General features: G+C 56.3%; 2 protein-coding genes across 13 annotated transcripts in view; one reads left to right on the forward strand and one right to left on the reverse strand.

Annotated features, from left to right (window-relative positions):
* Window positions 1-8444, forward strand: part of STRA6 (signaling receptor and transporter of retinol STRA6) — a 28934-nt gene extending 20490 nt beyond the window's left edge. For all 10 annotated transcript variants that reach the window (XM_007197727.2, XM_007197721.2, XM_007197720.2 and 7 more), the window contains 7 exons: window positions 3010-3085; window positions 4123-4256; window positions 5395-5512; window positions 5602-5703; window positions 6350-6513; window positions 6777-6926; window positions 7593-8444. In XM_007197727.2, the coding sequence (XP_007197789.1) occupies window positions 3010-3085; window positions 4123-4256; window positions 5395-5512; window positions 5602-5703; window positions 6350-6513; window positions 6777-6926; window positions 7593-7762 (914 nt within the window). In that variant the 3' untranslated portion in view covers window positions 7763-8444. The remainder of the gene's footprint in view (window positions 1-3009; window positions 3086-4122; window positions 4257-5394; window positions 5513-5601; window positions 5704-6349; window positions 6514-6776; window positions 6927-7592) is intronic.
* Window positions 8445-10845: 2401 nt separating this feature from the next.
* On the reverse strand, window positions 10846-14046 carry ISLR (immunoglobulin superfamily containing leucine rich repeat). 3 transcript variants are annotated; one of them, XM_057544458.1, is made up of 2 exons: window positions 13738-14046; window positions 10846-12908 (listed from the first exon to the last, which is right to left on the reverse strand). In XM_057544458.1, exon 2 carries the CDS (start codon window positions 12898-12900, stop codon window positions 11614-11616), a length of 1287 nt encoding a protein of 428 aa, XP_057400441.1. In that variant the 5' UTR covers window positions 12901-12908; window positions 13738-14046; the 3' UTR covers window positions 10846-11613. The 3 variants fall into 3 exon arrangements, with proteins under 3 accessions (XP_057400441.1, XP_057400442.1, XP_057400440.1); XM_057544459.1 differs by lacking the exon at window positions 13738-14046 and adding an exon at window positions 13407-13524; XM_057544457.1 differs by lacking the exon at window positions 13738-14046 and adding an exon at window positions 13106-13264.
* Between the last annotated feature and the right edge of the window lie 6035 nt (window positions 14047-20081).

The following is a 20081-nucleotide window of genomic DNA, read 5'->3' on the forward strand; positions in this document are numbered from 1 at the left end:
ACTGAGAAGTATCCTCACTTGACACACGGGGAATGAATCGCCTGAGGTTGTACAGCCAGGCAGACGGGAGCCAAGAGAAGAACACAGTCTCCTGACGCCCAGGCTGGGGCTCTCCATCACCTTGAGACAAAGCCTGGTGGTCAGGTGTCATGGGGCCTGCACCCTCTGCTGGCTTGGGAGTCCCTGGCTGGCAAAGGCACCCTGGCTCTTGAGGAGTAACATGTGATGGTCAGAGCCTAGGCTGCCAGTATTGCAGGTGGAGGTGTGATTGCTCTGCAGCTCTTCCTTAGCATTACCATCAGGGAGGGGGTAGGAGTGGGCAGAGGTGTGTGCAGTGACTGCTTCCTTCCCCGACCACCCCTCCCACCACTTTCCTGAGTGCGTCTGCTCCCCGGAACTGTGGCCAAAGCCCACAAGATAGACAGGTGACAAGTTCTGTATGGGCTGAAAATGACATCTCCAGGGAGATTTTCCAAGTTGGCTGCAATCTGGGCCACAGGCAGGAGCAGACATGGCCCACATCCGTCCACCTCCAAGCTCACACCTTGCTCACAGCAGCCCTGTTAGGTCAGCGTCATTGATCTCATCTCACAGAGCAGGAAGTCAAAAGGCAGAGGGAGGAAGTGACATGTCCAGGACAATGGATTTGGTTTCTACTCAACACACCTGACACTTCTAATCACATGCTGCAGTTTCCAAGCCCAAATGCTCCCACTTTGGATCTCCTTGGATGCAGGGGTCAAACAGATCAGTGTTCAACCTTCTAGTTCACGGACAAGGAAAACTGAGGCCCAAGAGGATTAGAGATATGCCCCAAGCACTCAGCAAGCCAGGGATGGAACTGAGATTAGATCTGAGCTTGGGGACCCTTTGGTTCTTAGCCTAAGAAGCGAATGTCTTCTGAGCTTTGAGAGCCTGTTTTAGGGCGGCCCACCTGGCACCTGGCATCATTCACAGAAAGCTCACACTCTGAGTCAGGCAGACTAGATTAGAATTCCTGCTCCATCACTTACCAGCTGTGTGACCCTGGCAAGCCACTTTACTCCTTTGGACCTCCATCTTCCTACCTGCAAAATGGGTGCTGAAGCTCTAAAGGCAACCTTGTCCTAGAGGTGCTTGATTGGGTAGGGGAGACAGACTGATCCACAAAATCAGGGCCCAGAAGGGGGAAGGTGCAGAGTCCCAGAGGAGGCAAAGTGCAGGAAGATTTTATGGGTACCAGGATTAGGAGGGACCCAAGTTTGGAACATTTGAGGTAGAGAGGAGCAAGAGGTAGACAAATGGAGACCAAAGGCCAGGCTGGGGCCAAGGGGGCTTGCTAACCCTTCACCCCAATTAACCTATTCACTCACCTGGGCAGGCTCAGCAGGCAGGCTCCTCACCTCCTGGCAGAAACAGTCCAGAATGTACCTTCGCTGGCACTGTGTTGGCTCTAGGAGGGCAGATGGAACAGGGCAGAGCTGCGCGTGCCCAGGGCTTTCTCCTAGCCTTACGTTTCAGAAAAGTGCCCCCTTCTGCCCCCGGAGGAGTGAGCCAGGGACAGGCAGATTGGCCCCAGGTTTCTGTAGCGGTCATCCTCAATACTGGCTGTGCCTGAGAATCACCTGGTAACTTGTAAGAAATCCCAAGGCTCAAGCCAGACTTCAGAAACCTTGAGGGTGGGGCCCAGCCTCTGTGATTGGACAAGCCCTCCCCACGATTCTGATGCCAGCCTGAGTTTGAGAACCACTGTAGCAGGAACTCTACACATGTCGTTGGCTGATTGATTTCAATCAGTTGCTGTTTGAAATAGATCATTAAGGCTCTGTCTTTGAAAAAAAAACAAACAAACCCAGTTCAGTGGTTCTTAACCCTGACTGCACATCGGAATTACTGGGGTTGCTTTCCCAAAAGCTATGGCCTGTGTCCTATGCCCAGAAATTCTGATGTAATTGGTCTGGGGTACAGCCTGGGCCATGGGAATTTGAACAGCTCCAGGTGATCCTAATACGCTCTCAGTGCTGAGACCCACATCTCCAGAACCTGTGGCTACAAGGACCTAGTGCTTGCCTTTCCCGTGTGTGTTTGCTCCCCTCCTGAGTCTCTGATGGGAACCAGGAACGCTTCCCTTGGCTGACTAATGAGATCAGAGTGCAGACACCCTGGGCTCGTTCTAGGTCTGCTTGGAAATGATTGCACCACTTGCTCTGTCACTTCCTAGCAGTGTGGCTGGCGGGTCAGGCCCTCTCTCTGAGTCTCAGCTTCTTTGTTGGTCCCATGTCTCCCTGTGCCTCTCCTGTGGGGTTGCTATGAGGGTGTTAAGACTGGATGTGGATATAGGGTGGAAGGTTTGTAGCCCTGCATCCCTGCTATGCTAAATGCCAGGCTTGTTCACAACACCATGCATTCTCCCCCAGCTGCTGGTGATACAGGGAACTCATGATCTGTGCACATGGACAGGGAAGGTGGTGACCCGGGGAGGAGATGGGTAGCAGTGGTCACTTCCCTCATTCTGATGGACTCAGGCCATACTGACGGGCGCTCACATCTTAACAAAGGCCATTGATGCAGGCCCTGATGGGGTTTTATGGCTCACAACATGCTGGGAGATGGGCAGCCCAGCAGTGTGCCCGGCATGGGCAAGCTGAGGCTGGGAGATGAAATGACCCCCTGAAGCCCACACAGCCAGGAAGCCATGGAGCTGAAGGCGGAGGCCACATTGGATGGAGTCTCTCACTGGGGGTCACACAGCAATGGAAGCAGCAAGACCAGGGTGAGGGCCAGGTCTGCAGCCTCAGAGCTGGCCTCTCTCTGTCTTGGCCACCAGATGTCACCTGGCAGTATTGGTCAACCAAGGTCATCGACTTATACTGGATCTGAGAACAGGGGATGTGACAAGAGGCCTCCGCTCAGAGTAGGGCGTGGGGCAGGGATAACTCCCACCCAGGTACCACCCTGGCAGCAGTTCGGGGTCTCCCAGGAGACACCCCAGGCCCTGACCTCCCACTTTGCTTCCTTTCCACCTTCCAGTTTGCTACATCTCGGCCTTGGTTCTGTCTTGCTTGCTCACCTTCCTCATGCTGACCCGCTCACTGGTGACACACAGGTTAGTGACAGGCTCTGACTCCCCCCCAGTGCAGACGTGGGGAAGGGGTCAGAGCCCTGTGGGCCTGCAGGACCCCTGACCCAGGAGGCCTGTGGGGAAAAACTTGGGGCTGGAGGGAGGGACAGTCCCTGCAGGACCAGGCTGTTACTGAGCCCAGCTGCCCAGCTGCCCTGTGGTGGGTGGAGAAGGTGGGGCATCCCTGTCCGGTTGGAGGAACATCTGTGACTGATGTACGGCGATGAAGGGCTGGCGCGGGGCCACCTGGGAAAGCTGGCATGCTACCTGGGAATGGAGATGAGGGAGGAAGGGTGCCACAGGCGGGAAGAACTGTGTGGGCAAGAACAAGTGTGAAGTGTGGGTGAGGAGTGGACGGGCTGGCGCTGGGGCACCAGAGAGATTATTGTGGGACATGGAATGCCAAGCCGCCTACCTTGCCCTTTCATGGTGAATGGTAAGGAGCACTGAGGAAATGTGGGCAGAGAGGGAGAGAAGCTTCTAGTTGGGAGTAGAGTGGGTGGGGAGGGGAGGGCCAGGGACTTAGCAGGGAGCTGGTCCGTATGCCGTACATTTATCAGGCCTCAGGGTTCCTGCCCCAGGATCTTTTCTCACAGGGTTGGCTCTACTTAGGCTGGCATATCAAGGCCCTCAAGCCTCTGCCTGCCTGGAACCTTGCCTCCTGCCCTGATGGCCGAGCTGCAAATCACTTTCCATCCCTACTGTTGTGTCCCACGTTCCTGACTTGGCTCAGGTTGAGCCTTCTGTCTTAATTTGTCTCCCTTGATCCCTGCCCCGCCCCCCACCAGCTTAGTCTTATTCATCCTTTAAGACGCAACTCAGACATCACCTCCTCTGGGAAGCCCTCCCTGATCTCCCAGGCTGAGTTAGTAGCTCCTCTGGGCTCCCATAGCTCTGGGCTTCCCTGCCCATGGCTGTGGGTTGTACTTAGACTGGGAGTTCAGCCAGAGGCTGGCCCAGAGCAGGAAATTAGGGAGCGTGTGTGCTCCCTGAGATCGCTGGCTTCCTCACTCCCACCCCAGGTCCAACCTGCGAGCTCTGCACCGAGGGGGCGCCCTGGACCTGGGCCCCCGGCCCCAGAGCCCTCGCCCCTCCCGCCAGGCCATATTTTGTTGGATGAGCTTCACCGCCTACCAGACTGCTTTTACCTGCCTTGGTGAGCGCCCCCTTGCCCACTCCACCTGACCTCGGCAGGCCCCACTGGCCCGAGTCAGGGAGGGGAGGGTGCTCAGTAGGTCTTGGCTGCCTCTGGGCGTCTGCCTGTGCTGGAGCTGACCCTGGGGCAGAAGCAAGAGGAGGGACCCGCCTTGCCTTCCCTGCCCTCAGGGAGTCCACACAGGTGGGGTGGGGGGGGGTAGGTGCAGGGGCCCTTGCTAAAAGGATACCCATCACATGAGGATGGCTCCTGGGTGCTACCAGGGGTTTACACAGAAGGGGACCCAGGGCTGGAAAGTTCGAGGAGGCATATTCCTGCTTTTGTAAGGGAGGGCAATATCATGATGGGCTGTCTCAGTAGGTCATCCCTGTCACTGGGAGTATTCAAGCATGGTTACGTGGCCATGGTTGGGGGCCGCAAGGAGGGCCCTGCTCTGAGAGAACTGGACTAGATTAACTTCAAGGACCCCTCCAAGCTCCGAGTTTCTGATTCTCCCCTTAGGCACTGCAGTGAATAAAGTCCTTACAAATGTGAGGGGGCTGGGGCCATTGTTGCCAAAGCAAGGGCCTGATTTCTCCCTCTGCCGCTGGTTCCTTCAGTTCTCACCTTGCTGGCGGAGGTGGAAAAAGATGATAAAGGGGTAGACGAATCACTAGCACCAAAAGTCATAATTCCTCGTATAGGTAAACTTTATGCCTCTGAAACCCTTTTGTACATATCCCATGTAAACAATTAGCCAACTGTTTCAATAGGCAACTTTCAGGTACCTACCATGTGCCAGGCTTTGGCCAGTAGGAATGCAAACATTAATTTCAAATACTGTCTTGTCCTCAAGGACTCAGGAGCAACTGGGGGAAAATAACATTTGCAAAGCACTCTGTGGTTTTCAAAGAGTTGCCACAGATACTGTCTCATTGGATCCTGACAACAGCCCTCCTGGGTAGGGGCTGCTATCCCCTTATTTACAGAGGAAGAAACCAAGGCTCAGAGAGGTAAAATAACTTGCTCAAGGTGGCACAGCTAAGCAGCAGCAGAGCAGGTATCTGAAACCAGGTCTGCCCAGTTCCAAAGCCTTGGGCTCCTGGGAGTGGCAAGGGTGGGCTGATGCCTTGCCCTGTTCTCCTCCCCATGCTGGCAGGGCTCCTGGTGCAGCAGATCCTCTTCTTCCTGGGGACCTTGGCCCTTGCCTTCCTGGTGTTCATGCCCGTCCTCCACGGCAGGAACCTGCTGCTCCTCCGGTCCCTGAAGTCCTCATGGTGAGTGAGGCAAGGGGCCGAGGGCTCTGGGACCGCTTCCCCGCGGACCACTAATAGCAACACCCTCCCCATCTCCTCACCCCCCACAGGCCCTTCTGGCTGACCTTGGCCCTGGCTGTGACCCTGCAGAACATGGCAGCCCACTGGGTCTTCCTAGACACTCACCATGGACGTCCAGAGCTGACCAACCGGTGAGGTGGCTCCTGGGCTTGCGCCTCCCTTAGGCCCTCAGCTGCTTCTTCGGTGGCTTTCTTTTTGTGCCCTTCTCCCTCGTCTGCCATCTTTCCCCTTTCTCTAATGGGGAGCCCAGTGAGTAGTAAAAAGAGCTTGTCTTAAAAGGGGTCAGTGACCCAGCTTAGTCCAAAATACCTCTCTGTTTACCTGTCACAGGGCCAGAAATACCCCCATAAGCCTTTCCTGTTTTGGGGATCAATACTGCTCTCCCCTTTGCAAGAAGGAGGTTAACAGAAATATTATTTCTATGCTAGGCTGTGGGAGGACCTTGGCCCCAGGAGAGACTTAGAGTCGGTGGACAAGGGACCCAGAGGAGGGAGGTGGGGACACCAGGGTCATAGAAAGATCCAGGTGGACCTGGACTTAAACCCCACTGACTAGCCAGACAGCCTTAGCTAAGTCATCCAGTCTCTCTTGGGCCTCTGTCTCCCAGATGGGTGGGATGGGTGATCAGGGTGGAGAGAGCAGACCCAGTCCAGAAGATGGGTACACAGAGGTGTTCTCAACAAATACACGGCAGTTGTGGTCATCTAGGTCTGACACTGAGCCTGAGGAAGGGACTCTGTGTGAGGACCTGCCTCAGCTCTCTTCCCCCGACCCCAGGCGAGCGCTCTATGCAGCCACCTTCCTTCTCTTCCCCATCAATGTGCTGGTGGGTGCCACGATGGCCGCCTGGCGAGTGCTCCTCTCCGCCCTCTACAATGCTGTCCACCTTGGCCAGATGGACCTCAGCCTGCTGCCACCTAGAGCCGCCACTTTCGACCCCGGTAAGGTTACTGGGCAGGAGCTGGGGGCAGGGGATGCTCAGGCTGCCCAAGCAGTGCGGGAGGGTCTGCCCTGACCTAGTCTCTACAGAGGATGTCTGTAACCCCAAGCTGTGGGCATGTGGAGGGGGCCATGTGCAGTGCACGTGCAACACGCTCAGGTGCCCACGTGCTCGCATGCAGGGTGTGCAGGGCACTCCCTGTGTCTGTGTTAGGTGCCGGCTGGGGCCTCCCCGCACTAGCACTGCCTTTCCCCACCCTCCCAGGCTACCACACATACTGCAACTTCTTGAAGATGGAGGTCAGCCAGTCACATCCAGCCTTGACGGCCTTCTGTGCCCTGCTCCTGCGAACTCGGAGGCCCCAGCCCCGCACGGTCCCCCGCGATGGCCTCAGACTGGGGGAGGAAGAGGAAGGTGAGCCTTTCCACTGGGAATGGGGGGAATTGAGCCCACCCGGCTTCTCCCAGGAAGGAGGCACGCCCCCTCTCCAGCAACGCAAGAGAGAGGGCTGGGAAAATGCCCACTTCCTCTCTGGGCTGCCTGTGGGAGAGAAGAAGTGAGAATTCTCCGGGTCCGTCTCAGGGTAATTTTTCCCATAATACTAACATACACACACTTTCTGTCATGTGTGTGCACACACACTCACTCCTCACGTGGAGAATGAGACAGCTGTCTCAGAGCTAAGGGGCTCTGTCACCCCTACCACCCCAGGCCAGCCCCTGCCTCTCCTAAGCAGTACCTCCTCCCCCGCCCTGCTGCCTGGGACGTGTGTAGTAGGGAGGGGGTCGCTAAGCTGGCTCCAGACCCTTGTCCCAGCCCTGCCTCCAGCCCCCTCCACAGAGCTCATCCTTCCCCTCTTCTGCTGGCCACCCAGAGGATGACACCTGAGCCTCAACAAACACCCTTCTGCAGCGCACACTCTCCTGGCTTCCCACCCTGTGAACGGGCACCTGGAGCCCCAGTCTCGGCCTCCCTCACCCTACATACACAGGGGGTTTTCAGACTCTGCTCAGGTCTTGGTGCTGGGGGTGGGGCTTGGCTGGGTGTGTGTTGAGTGACTCACGGAAGGTCTCTTTTCAGGGAAGCAGTTGCTGCAGACCAAGGACCGGGTGGCCAAGGGAGCGGGGCCCAGGGTAGGCCGAGGCAGGGCCCGCTGGGGTCTGGCATACACGCTGCTGCACAACCCAGCCCTGCAGGCCTTCCGGAAGACAGCCCTATCAGATGCCCCGGCCAACGGTGCCCAGCCCTGAAGGTGGGGGAGACCACCCCGCCTGTGCTGGAGCACTTCCCATCCTCCCAGCCCACTCCCTCCCCAGCTCTCCCAGAGTCATCACTCCAGCCCTGGCAGCCTCTCTGCTTGGCACCAGCTCTGTCAGCAGGTCCCGGGGGTTCAGGGCCAGCCGGGGGTTGCTTTGCTTGGGTGGAAGTCTGTCAGCATTATGAGCCTCAAGCCTTGGGAAGGCTCTGGTCTGCCCCCTTGACCTTGGGAAGCCAGCTAGGGCTCTGGAGAAAGCAATCGGTGGTTCAGGCCCTTGGTCCAGGAGCCAGTGGAAGCGGGGCGGCCACATCCAGGCCCCTCCCCACGCTGGCTCTGCCGCCAGCCTTCGGGCTTCACAGAAGCCTTCTCCCAACCGGGGCTGGTGATGCAGGCCCGGACAACCTAGGATTCCAGCTGGGCCCACTCAGCCTTGGAACACACCACCGTGACCAGACACAGCGCTTCCTCTCTCCTGCAGCTTTCCCCGCTCCTCCTGGGGGGGCCCCGTGGCCTGCAAGGCAGCCCAGGAGGAAGCCGTGGGCTCTTACCTGGCAGCAGTCATGGCTCAAACCAGGCCCCACACTGAGCTGGCCACACTTGAGAGCCTGATATTTTTGTAGCTGGTATGCCTTTAGATATGATGAAAGAGGTTAGTGTGTCCCCTGTAATAAACTTGTCCCCAAGAAACGGTCTTCCTGAAGGGGAGTGGTACGTGGGGAAAACCGCCCGGCATCTCAGTCAGTCAACACTGTTTATGGGGCTTGGGTGGGGTTGGGGTACTCTGGTCAATGCTGGGCTGGGCATTGGGTGGGGGGCAGAACGGGAACCATGGCCACATCCCTTGGGGTGGTGGAGAGACTGGGGACCTATGGTACCACCCCTGAGCTGTGTGAGTATTGGCTTTGGAAGTAGGACTGATTCTGGGTCTTCGAGAATGAGCAGGGTTTGGGGAGGAGGAGAGATTTCAAGAGATGGGGAGACAATATGAATAAAGGTACGGAGGTAGGAGGAGACTAGTATGCAGAAGGGAGGGCAGCTGAGGGGGTCCCTCCCCCTGCTGGGGACTGAGGTACGGGCATGTATGAGTGAGGGTTTGGGGGCCACTGTGGGGCTGGGGCTACCGAGGGTGGGGCAGATGTGGCCACCCCACACAGCTGGATCAGTGGGGCCTCCAGAAATATCTGCACAATTACACCACATTCCTGCACCCAAGCTACAGCCTCAAACTTGCAGGAAGCCAGGCAGGGCCAGGGAGCCTCAACCCACCTTCGAGGATGCCCAGGAAGAGGGCAAAGAGGGCAGGGTCTGATCCCACTGCAGCCCACTGAAAAATGTCTTCCTAGCCCTGTGTTAGTGATTGACGGGGGTCTCAGGAATGAGAAGGCAGACTGGGTCTCTGCCCTTAATATGGAAACAGAGTCATAATAGAGTGTAATCAGGCTGGGACACTGGACACTCAGGACTGTGTGAGCCAGAGGAGGGGGCCTAGTCCAATTTGGGGGGGTGAGGGAAAAGCATCCAGGAAGGCTTTCTGGAGGAGGTGGTACCTCAGCCGACTCTCAAAAGCTGACTTAGCCAAGTGAGGAACAGGAGAAGGGTGTCCAGACTGATGGAACAGTATAAGTAAACGTACAGAGGATGAGACATCGCCGACTGTTAAAGGAACAATTAATTAGCCATTCCAAGAGAGGTGGGGAGGGGTGACTTTGGAGAGCCAGTCAGAGGGGCCACGAACATCTGGCTGGGGAACTCGGGCTTCACCTTGAGGGCATGGGGGACCATGGATGACTTTAAAACAAGCGAGTGGCTAGTTCATTCAGAGCACAAATGTTCCCCAGCTGCCCCCGACTCAGGTCTTAGGCCCACATCCTATTGCAAGAAGCCAAGCCTGCTCAGCTGTGAATGGAGCCAGAGACGTCAAGGGGTCCAAGCTGGGTTAGGATTATCAAGCCTTAGATAATCAGAGTCAATGGGTCAGAGTCAATGAGTTACCATATCCTAGCCCATCCTTTGTTTTCTGAGGAAACTGAGGTCCAGAGATGGGCAGTGACTTACCCAAAGCGGCACAGCACAGGGGACTCAGCACCATCCTGCTGCTTTCCATCAGAGGTACAGTCATCCTTGACATGTGCTCTGGTGACAGCAGCTCAGCAGGAGCTGCAAGCTGACCAGGGGGGATGGGGAGGTGCTGTATGTGGAAGGAGGAGGAAGCGGGGCTGGCCAGCCTCCAAGGCTCACAACTGCTACCCCACGTTCCTTGGCCTCCCTGCCTCCACTTCGCTGGACTCAGCAGTTCTGGGGGCTCTAGTCAGAGGCTTCAGAGCCTCTCTCATGGGGTCTTGTCCCTATGCATAGCACCCTTTGATCGGGAAAGGGGCAGGGATGAAGGCAGTAGAGAGACATCTCTGACCCAACACAGGTTCTACGGTCTCTAGGTTCTGACCTCATCCTAAGAGACCCACAGGTTGCTGCCAGGCCCTCCACCCCCCAAGTCAGTTCCTGATCCCCCTGCTCTGTGAGGAGAAGACTTTCCTCCAGGAATACTATTTCCTCTTTCTGGAAATGTGGGAGGAAGTACCATTCATTTCCTCTTTCTCCTTCAAATATGTTCTCTTGTCCTCAGTCTCTCTGGGTCTTTCTCTTTCCCTCTCACCCCATCCTACATCCCCTCTCTCCTCCCTTCTCTCTCCCCTCCATCTTGCCTTGCCCATCCCCGCTTTCCTCACTGTTCCCTAACATCTCTTCCAGGAGCAGGACTGGGAAGAGAGGCCACAACCCAGGCACTTGATTTCCCCCATGCCTCCTCCAAAACACCTCCTTCAGGCCACTGCTCAGGGACCCCAGGGAAGCCTTTGCAATGGTTGTCAGGCTCATGCCCCTGTTTGTGCCGTGGGCTAGGTGGGGGGTGGAGGAGAACATCCGCAGCTCAACCCAGCCCTGAGCCCAACACCGGGCCACCCCTCCCTGCCCCACAGGCTCTGGAACATGTGGACAGGCAGGCTAGCTGTCCTGACTCCAGCTTCAGTCCTGTCCTCCACTGGGGGGCCCCTAGATCCAGACAAAACACCAGGCAGATGCAGGGGAGCATCAGAAATGCTGTTTATTTCTCTGCCGCCCCCAGGCTGCCTGACCTCTCTGGAGGGGCAGGCTACAGATGCATACCTGGAGAGGAAGGCAGGGCAGGTGTCCAGGATGGAGGGGCACACTGAGGGAGGAAGGGTGAGGAGATGAATGACATTCTGGATACTCCAGTCCTGTCTGAGATGAGGGCAGAGCCTCCCAAGCCCCCAAGTCGTCAGAGAACACCAAAGGTCAGCAGGAGCTCAAGCAGATCAGAGAGCCTCAAAGCCACGCCAGCCACTTCCGCTACATCCTACTCTACATCTCCTGTGCCCTGTCTGCTTCAGCCTACCTCCCTGCCAAGCCCCAAGCCCCAAGCCCCACCCATAGCCTTCAGCAGCTTGTCAGTCCCAGTGCCCAGAATTCCATCAGTGAGTGCCCCCCCCCCGCCCCCGCCGTTGGTTAGGGCACCGTCCTGTCAGCACGCTGCCCCTGAGAAGGGAGCATGCGCATTGTGATTAGCAGCAATTAGCACCGTAGACGGTGAGTTAAGGGATCAAATTCTGTCCTAGTCACTAGCTTTGAGCAAGTCTAGAAGTTGGGGCGGTGAGTGTTCCAGAAGAGATGAGAAAGGGAGGTAGGAAGATGGGAAGTCCCCGATGCAGGCTTCGAGAGTCGCCAAGCCCAGACCCCTGCAGCACTTGTAAGGGACGGCTGCAGCGTCAGGCGCAGGAGTCAGCGAGGCCTTGGGCCTGCTCCAGCCCAGCCTGGGTGGGGGTGGGGCTAGAAGGAAGTGAGGAAGAGGAGGAGGAGGCTCTGGCCCAGCAGAAGCAGCCCTGGGGGCTGCTTCCCAGAGATCCCTCCTCCCGCTGCTGCAGCCTCAGGGCCCCCAGTACGGCTGAGGTAGATGATGACGACGTTGTCCTCAGGACCCGACGGCTGCACCTCATTGTCAACCGTGTAGCAGCCCTTACCCTCGGCCGCTTTGCCATGGAACCTGCGCCCCAGTGCATCCTCGCCGCCCTCGCCCGGTGTGGCCAGTGCCACGTTCACCGAGCTCTCCGCACTGCCCAGCTCGTTGGTGGCCAGGCAGCTATAGGTGCCCTCCTCCAGCTTGCCGAATTCGGGGATGAGCAGACTGCCATTGGCAAAGGCCTGAAAGCGCGGCCGGCTGCTGGCTGCCAGGACACCGGGCAGGGCACGCCCATCAGCACCCACGTTGGGGCTGGCAATCTCCACGGTGCCACCGGGCGTCTGGATGTGCCAGTGGAGCTGGGGGGCTGGCTGCCCATCCACGTCGCAGTGGAGCGCCAGCACGAAGCCGGGACGCAGCTCGGCGCCGTCCTGGCTGGGCTGGTAAGTGAGCTGCACCGAGGGTGCCGAGCAAGGCAGCGGCAGCAGGCGGTTCAGCCGTGTGCCCTTGAGCACGTGGGGTGACGTGCAGGTGATGTTATCCTGCTCTGGGATGGACACAGCAGTGGTCAGGGCCCACGTCTTGAACCACACGATGCCGCAGGTACAGTCGAAGGGGTTATCGTTGATCTGCAGGTGGGACAGCGCGGTGAGCGGTGCGAAGGTGCCCTCTGCCAGCGTGTGCAAGCGGTTGTGATTGAGCTGCAGGGAGCGCAGGGCACGAAGGCTGCGGAAGGCGTCGCGGGGGATGAAGGTCAGCTCGTTGCTATCCATCTTGAGCAACTGGAGGGCACTGAGGTTGTTCAGGTCGCTCCAGGCAAAGTCAGAGATGAGATTGTGGCTGAGGTCCAGGCTCTTGAGTTGGCCCAGAGGGGCCAGGGCACCAGCGGCCACCCTGCGGATCTCATTGTGCGCCAGCCACAGCGACTGCAGCAGGGGCACCTCCCTGAAGGCGCCCTCTGGTAAGCTCGGCAGCCGGTTGGCCGACAGGCTCAATGTGGTCACGTTGGCCGGGAAGCCGGGTGGCACGGCCTCCAGGTCACGGTAGGCACAGTCGGCGATCTGGAAGCCGTACTTTTCCCCACAGTCGCAGGACTCGGGACAGGCCTGCACCAGGCCCACAAGGACCACCCAGCACAGCAGACGCAGCTCCTGCATCCTACCTCCTGCAGAGAAGGACATGCCACCAAGGTGACCCCGAGGACACGCAGAAGGCACTCGTCCCTCTCAGCACCCTGACCCAGAGCTCTTCCCCATCAGAAGGACCTGCCAGCATCATCCAGCTAAGACCCAACACCACCTAGCCCACCACCCGCATTCCATAGAAGGGGAGACTGAGGCCCAAAGAAGGTCCAGGACTTGCCCGAGTTCATGCAGTCAGGAGCGGGTGAAGACCGGACGGAAGAGGACCCCAGCTCCTGCTCTGAGCAGAGAGCTCTCCCTGCCTCGGCCAGCTCCTAGCTGACTTTATGGCTTGAAATCTGTTTTCCAGCCACCTCCTCCCCCCAGCACTCGGCAGAACCTCCCTCCTGCCCTCCCACATCCTGGCCGCAGTCCCTCCCACTAGAGCCCCCCATAGGTATGCTTTGCCCCGGCCTAGACAAGGCCCCTTGTGCAGTGCACACCACCCCCATCCGCCCCACCCACCGCTCTCCCGCTCCTACCGGCCCGTGACCACAGCAGACACCAGACCCTTTCTACAGAATCACACCCTTGGCCTATTCGGTTCAAACTACGCCAGGCAGCTGCCTAAATAAACCCCTGCCAGGACCTCTCAGCTGGCTTGGGTGAGGCCAGTGGCTCAACCCAAATACTGCTGAGATTTCCAGGGCTGCGGTTGTTAGAGGGACTGAGGCCCCCCTGGACAGATGCAACCAAAGGTTGTCCCAAGCACCCCAAACCAACAGGAAAGTGCCCAGGGGAGCCCAGCCCCTGTGCCCAGCAGGCTGCCCTCTCCTCCCACTGGCCCTTGGAGCCCTCTTCCAGCTGGCTTACCTTCAAACTACTTTTTCTTAGTCAAGCAGAGCCTCTTCTAAGATGGAACCAAAAAAGCAACAAAGGAAGAGTTAGCCCTGGACAGCGTGCAGGGCCAAGGGAAGATGAAGGTGCTGGAGGAAGGGGCAGGCTGGCCCCTGCCCCACCTTCAGTCTGCACACCTGGGCCTGCCCTTTCCTTATCCGGACAGGGTACCTGCGACCGGCTGCTGAGAGGAGGCTGCAGGAAGGGAGCCCAGGCAGCCTGTATACTTCCTCCTTCCAGCAAAACAACTGCTTCTCTGCAACAACAAGGACCCGTGTTTCATAAGTGACACCAGAAACTTGAGGGGGAAAAGATGCCAAATTTTTTGATTTTTTTTTTTCTCTCTCTCACTCACTTTTAGCAGCTTCAACTTCCTTAAAGACACAGCACTAGCTGGACAAGACCCAAGAAAAGATGTGGCCAGAAGGATTTTTGTGGGGGGAAGGGTGAGAAACTGAATCCCGTGGAAGGTGGGAGACTTCTAACCTCACTTTGAACAAGAAAAAAATGCACGGTGGCGGGGGGCATTCTCCAAGCTGAGACCGTGTGAGGAATTGTGTGTCCACTTGTGTGTGCATGTCTGAGTGTCGGTGTGACATCTCTATGTGCAGATGAGTTTGTATGTGTGTTTGTGTGGATGTGGGTGTGAGACCATGTATGGGTGAATGTGTGTTTGGAAATGTTTGGGTGTGTGTATTTGTGTAGGTGTGAGGCTGAGTCTTTGTGTGTCTCTGTGTTTGTGTGGGTGTATGTGGGTCTGTTTGTATATTTGGGCGTGTGTGTGTGCATGTTTATGTGTAGAAGTGAGTGTGCATATCTGTGACTGTGCGTGTGTGTGTGTGTGGGTGGTGGGTGTGTTCCAGTGAAAAGCTGAGGCCAAAGTGTATAAAACACCCACGATGCTCCGAAGCCTCAGTAAGAAGCCAAAACGTTAGAGCTGTTTTTGTAAGAAAACACATCCTCCTGCCCGCCTGTGTCAGGCCTGCCTGCTGGCTCTGAGGCTGGGCTGTCCTGGGAGGTCCCCAGGCTCCAAGGCTCCAGCCCTGGCTCCCCACTGGGCTGGGAGGGGTGGGCGGAAGGCAGGGGTGTGACTGGGCTCCAAGCGGGTAAAAGAAAACTCTGGACAGGAACCAGCTGGGCTTCAGTTTCCAGACTGGGATTCTGAGACACTCAGGCTCACAGAGATGGTTCCATCACCCAGTACTATCCACCTGGCAGCCAGGTAAGATTGAAGGACATCGCTCCTTTTGGAATAGTCTCTCTGTGGCCTCCCAAGTGCCTGAAACCCCACCTTAGGTGCTGCCTGTCTGGGGACGCAGTGTCGCTCCCTGGGCTCTGCTGTCCCAACACTAACAGCCTCCAGGGGGAGGATACTTGTGTCCAGTTCTTTTTTTTTTTTAATTTCATTTTTTTATATAGCAGGTTCTTATTAGTTACCCATTTTACACATATTAGTGTAGTATATATGTCAATCCCAATCTCCCAATTCATCACACCACCACCACCGCCCCCCCCCACCGCTTTCCCCCCTTGGTGTCCATACGTTTGTTCTCTACATCTGTGTCTCTATTTCTGCCCTGCAAACTGGTTCATCTGTACCATTTTTCTAGATTCCACATATATGCATTAATGTATGATATTTATTTTTCTCTTTTTGACTTATTTCACTGTGTATGACGGTCTCTAACTCCACCCACGTCTCTACAAATGACCCAATTTTGTTCCTTTTTATGGCTGAGTAATATTCCATAGTATATATGTACCACATCTTCTTTATCCATTCGTCTGTCAATGGGCATTTAGGTTGCTTCCATGACCTGGCTATTGTAAATAGTGCTGCAATGAACATTGGGGTGCAATTGTCTTTTTGAATTATGGTTTTCTCTGGGTATATGTCCAGTAATGGGATTGCTGGGTCATATGGTAATTCTATTTTTAGTTTTTTAAGGAACCTCCGTACTGTTCTCCATAGTGGCTGTATCAATTTACATTCCCACCAACAGTGCAAGAGGGTTCCCTTTTCTCCACACCCTCTCCAGCATTTGTTGTTTGTAGATTTTCTGATGTGCATCCAGTTCTTGTTTCGTGTGTATATATTGTATTTCTCTGACGTTAATAATAGCTTTTTTTTTAAAGCTTCCTTCTATCTGCATTGTTGGTTTCTTCAAGTTGCCTTTTTTTTTTCTGTTAACTTACTTATTTGGAACTGTCTTTCCTATTAGAGATTTTCTCAGTTAATTCACTTGACATAAATTTATTCTCATGTGTTTAATGGGAGACCCCTCTACTAGAGAGGAAGCCTGTTCAAGGCAGACATCTTGTCTTCCCAGTTGTTAACCCCTGGCACAGAGAGGATACTCAGCAAATACCCCTTGACTCCATGAATGGGTGAGTTGGGTGGGCATCAGCTGCCAGAAATGAAAGCACTTTGGAGGTCACCTTCTCCACCCCCTCATTTTACAGATAAGAACCCTTGGCCCACGGAGCAGCTGGGCCCGTGAGCCACAATTGCTGAGCCTGCGCGTCTGGAGCCTGTGCCCCGCGACGGGAGGGGCCGCGATAGAGAAAGGCCCGCGCACCGCGATGAAGAGCGGTCCCCGCACCGCGATGAAGAGTGGCCCCCGCTTGCCGCAACTGGAGAAAGCCCTCGCACGAACCGAAGACCCAACACAGCCAAAAATAAATAAAAATAAATAAATAAATAAATAAGAAAATCCTTTTAAAAAAAAAAAAAAGAACCCTTGGCCCAGACTGGATTCCTCAGAACAGGACATTTCAAGAATATTTCGTACAATGTGGGAGACCCACACTCTGTTGGGTGAGTGAGCACGTTACCAGACTTCCTGGGGGTCCTTTCACCCCCATTCCCCATCGCTTGATGGCAGCCCAACACTAGGCTGCCCTTGGAATCCCATGCAGAACAGCCAGGGGTGGAGGCAGGGGGAACGGGGTGGTGCTATGGCAGGAGAAGCAAGAGGAACCTGCCCACCCGGGCAGAACTGAGTCTGCACACATTGGACACTGACAGCTCTTCCCCAGATGCCCAGATCCCGTCACCTCCTGAGGGTGCAGTGTGCCCCACCTCTACCAAGAAGGACAATAGGACAAGGGCCGTCAGGGTCCAGTGGGCCTCTACCAAGAAGCATGGTGTCCTCCAAGGCGCTTCACAGTGGGCCACGCAGGGCCACTCCCTGCCGAGCCTGAGAAGCAGTGGTACAACTCCAAGCACTGGCATTATCAACTCCTAGGCAGCACCCCCGCTCTCCCTGCACCGTCATCCCCTCATCGACTGAAAGTTCTTCCTGAAAGGCCCATCCCACAGGAGATAATGCGAGCAGGCAAGGACACAAACCGGAGTTCGGCTCCCCTTCCTCTTCCCAGCCGGGAGCTCCCGGTGGACCTGGAGATGGGGGTCCTCGGTGAGTATGTGGATACCTTGACTGTCCCCAGATCACAGATGGAGGCCCAGAGGCCTGGGGCTAGAGAGCTTCTCTCAGACCCTAAAACCCCTCCACCATCCCTGGATCCTCAGCAGACCTGCAACGGTGGAAGGGAGAATTAGGAGGTAGGGAGCGGGAGGAAAGGAGTCAGGTCTGGGAGCCCATCCTGCCAGCCCCATCCTGGCTCCTGTGGGCCTCAGGGTAAAGTGACCAACAGTCCCAGGATGCGGGGCTTTCAGTGTTAAAATCCAGACAGCCCCAGGCCAACTGGGACAGTTGATCACCCTAGCAGGGGAGGTGGTGCTCACTTCTTCCCACAGAGTTTTTCTTCCTGCTCCCCCTTCCCCAGCCCTCCGCAGAAGCCCAGCCCTTTCTCCTCCCATTCCTCCTGCCTTCCCCTCCCACCAGGGCGGCCAATCCTTTTCCTGCTGCAAAGGCTCAGCCAGCCTGACTCCACCACCCCAAAGGGGCCTCACTCCAGCTGACCAGGGGGCCACGTCAGCTTTTCCTGGAAGGCAAAAAAAGATCCTGGAGAGAGAGAGAAAATAGAGTGAGAGGGACAGAGCCCAGCAGAGAGGGAACTGGAGAGAAACTGAGAGACTGAGAGAAGGGAGATAGAGATGGGGGAAGAGAGAAAGAAAGCAGAGAATCACCGACAGCCAGGGTTAGACCTGAAGGTAGAGAAAGGATGACACAGAGAAGGAGATGGAGAAAGAGGGTCTGCTGGGCCCTGAAATTGGCTCTGAGAAGAAGGAGACCGTTGGCGCTCAGATGTGTGGCCAGCCGTGGTTGGGGGCTGTTGCTATCATGCGGAGAGGGCAGGTTGGTCTCGATCCCAACCCCACTTTCCCTCCACACAGCTTGCTGGAATAATTGGGAGGAAGCTCAGCGGCTCCTGGCGGGACTTGGTTAAGCCTGTGGGTCTCCCAGGAGGAAGAGTCTGGCCTGGGCCATTGAGAATACAGTTTCTCTGTCCTATGTGGGAGTCAGATGAGATGGTCTGATGTCCTTCAGCCCTGAGGTTCTAGAATTTCTAATGTCTACCTTCACGTGAAGAGTCTGCGTGCTCTCGTGCATTCACGCACAATCATTTCTGTTTGCACGCACGTGAGCCTGTGCTGATTTTCCACATGTGCTTGTTGGTGCACGCACACTGCGGGTATGTGGGGTGGCTCAAGCGTCAGCTCGTTGCGTGGGCTCCCGAGGCTGTGGGTAGGGCCGGCAGGCCAGGCCCCATCTCCTCCCCTGCATCAGCCTCAGCCCAGAGGCCCCAGCCCAGGCAGAGCCGGCCTGGACCCTGGCTGACCCTACCACGATGCCCTCACTCCCGGTTCCTTTCCCACCCTCCGCCTTCCTCTCCACACACCCCTCCCCTGCGCTCAGGTGTGACGGCCTCTCGGCTCTTCTCCAGTCTCAGTTCTTCAGACCTTGGAAACCGGGAGGTGCCTCTCTGATCTGCCCCTGGCTACTTGTCTGGCCCCATCTCCACCCCGCTAACTGTGTCCAGCCTCACACATCACCTGCTCCCACGTCAGGGGCACTGCTCTTGTTCTTTTCTCAAACTGGACTCTGTAGGGCTCACTCCCTCTAGTCTATGGAGGCTTTCAAATGCCAGCTCCCCAGATAGGCCTTCCCCAACCACCTTACATAATCAGCCTTTGTCACTCTGTCCCCTCACCCTGCTTTATTTGTCCCTCTTCCTTTTTTTTTTTTTTGCCATGCTGCTCGGCTGGCAGGATCTTAGCTCCCCGACCAGGGATTCAACCCGGGCCATGACAGTGAAATCGCCGAGTCCTAACCACTGGACCAGCGGGGAATTCCCCATCCCTCTTCCTAACACTTACCTCTGACACATCTGTGAGGGTAATTCTTGTTCATCTCCCCAGTCTGAATATGAGCTCCACGTGGGTGGGCACTTTGTTCTGTTCACTGCGATACCCCCAGTGCCTGCCAAAGGGTCAGCCACTTAGTAGGTGCTCAGTAAATAGTGTTGAATGAATGAATGAAGAAAGACCTCCAGTCTCCTAGCAGGAACCCTCTGCCCCCCGGCCTTCCTCCACCTGCCCAGGGCCTCCCCGGCCCCTCCCTTCTGTGTGGCACTGCCCTCTTTGTCACTGGACACTCTCTAGCTGGCATTTCTGGTCCCTGCCCCCTAGTACCATCCTCTCTGCCCTCTCCTGGCCTTTCCCTTATTTCGCAGGGGCCGTTTTCAGCAGCGGCACTAACTGCGGCATATTTCATTGGAATTATTTTTGTTCTTCTGCCTGCCAATCCCACAATTTCCAGAAATTCAGACCTTGGCCACACACCCAGGGCACATAGCAGATCTCTTTTCAGCCCCAAGCCTTCTCAAAGGCTAGGGGTGGGACTGGGGAGTGCTGTGAATGAGTGAGTCTTTGAATTAAGGTTCCAGACTGGGACCAGAGATATAAGGTCAGGATCCTGGTCCCTAAGTAGCTATGGTGCACAGGAACCGGCCAAGGCCACTTGTTAGGGGTCAGCTTGAAAGGCCAGGATTAGACGTGGGTGTAGATTTAGAGGGTGGGGCGGAGGTAGTTTAACACCAGGTATGAAGCAGGGTCTGGGGTCTGAAATAGTAGCAATGGTCCCCGTGCCTTGTTGGAAAGTGCAATAGAGGCAGTGGGCAGAGGACTACAGAGTAATGCAAAGAGACAAAAGGAGAAATAGGGAGACAAGGGCAGAGAGAGAAAAAGAAGAGAGAGGGGATCAGGCAGGGAGGAGACGTGAGAGAACAGGGGTGGGAAAGGAGGGGCCAGCCAGGAGGAGCGTGGAGCATCTCGCCAACAGCAGAAAGCCCTCAGGACATCCGCTTCTCATCAACAGGCCAGGCTGCAGCGAGGTTTCCATGCTGTGCTGCTC

Source organism: Balaenoptera acutorostrata, chromosome 3 (genome assembly GCF_949987535.1).
Source record: "Balaenoptera acutorostrata chromosome 3, mBalAcu1.1, whole genome shotgun sequence".
Taxonomy (NCBI): domain Eukaryota; kingdom Metazoa; phylum Chordata; class Mammalia; order Artiodactyla; family Balaenopteridae; genus Balaenoptera; species Balaenoptera acutorostrata.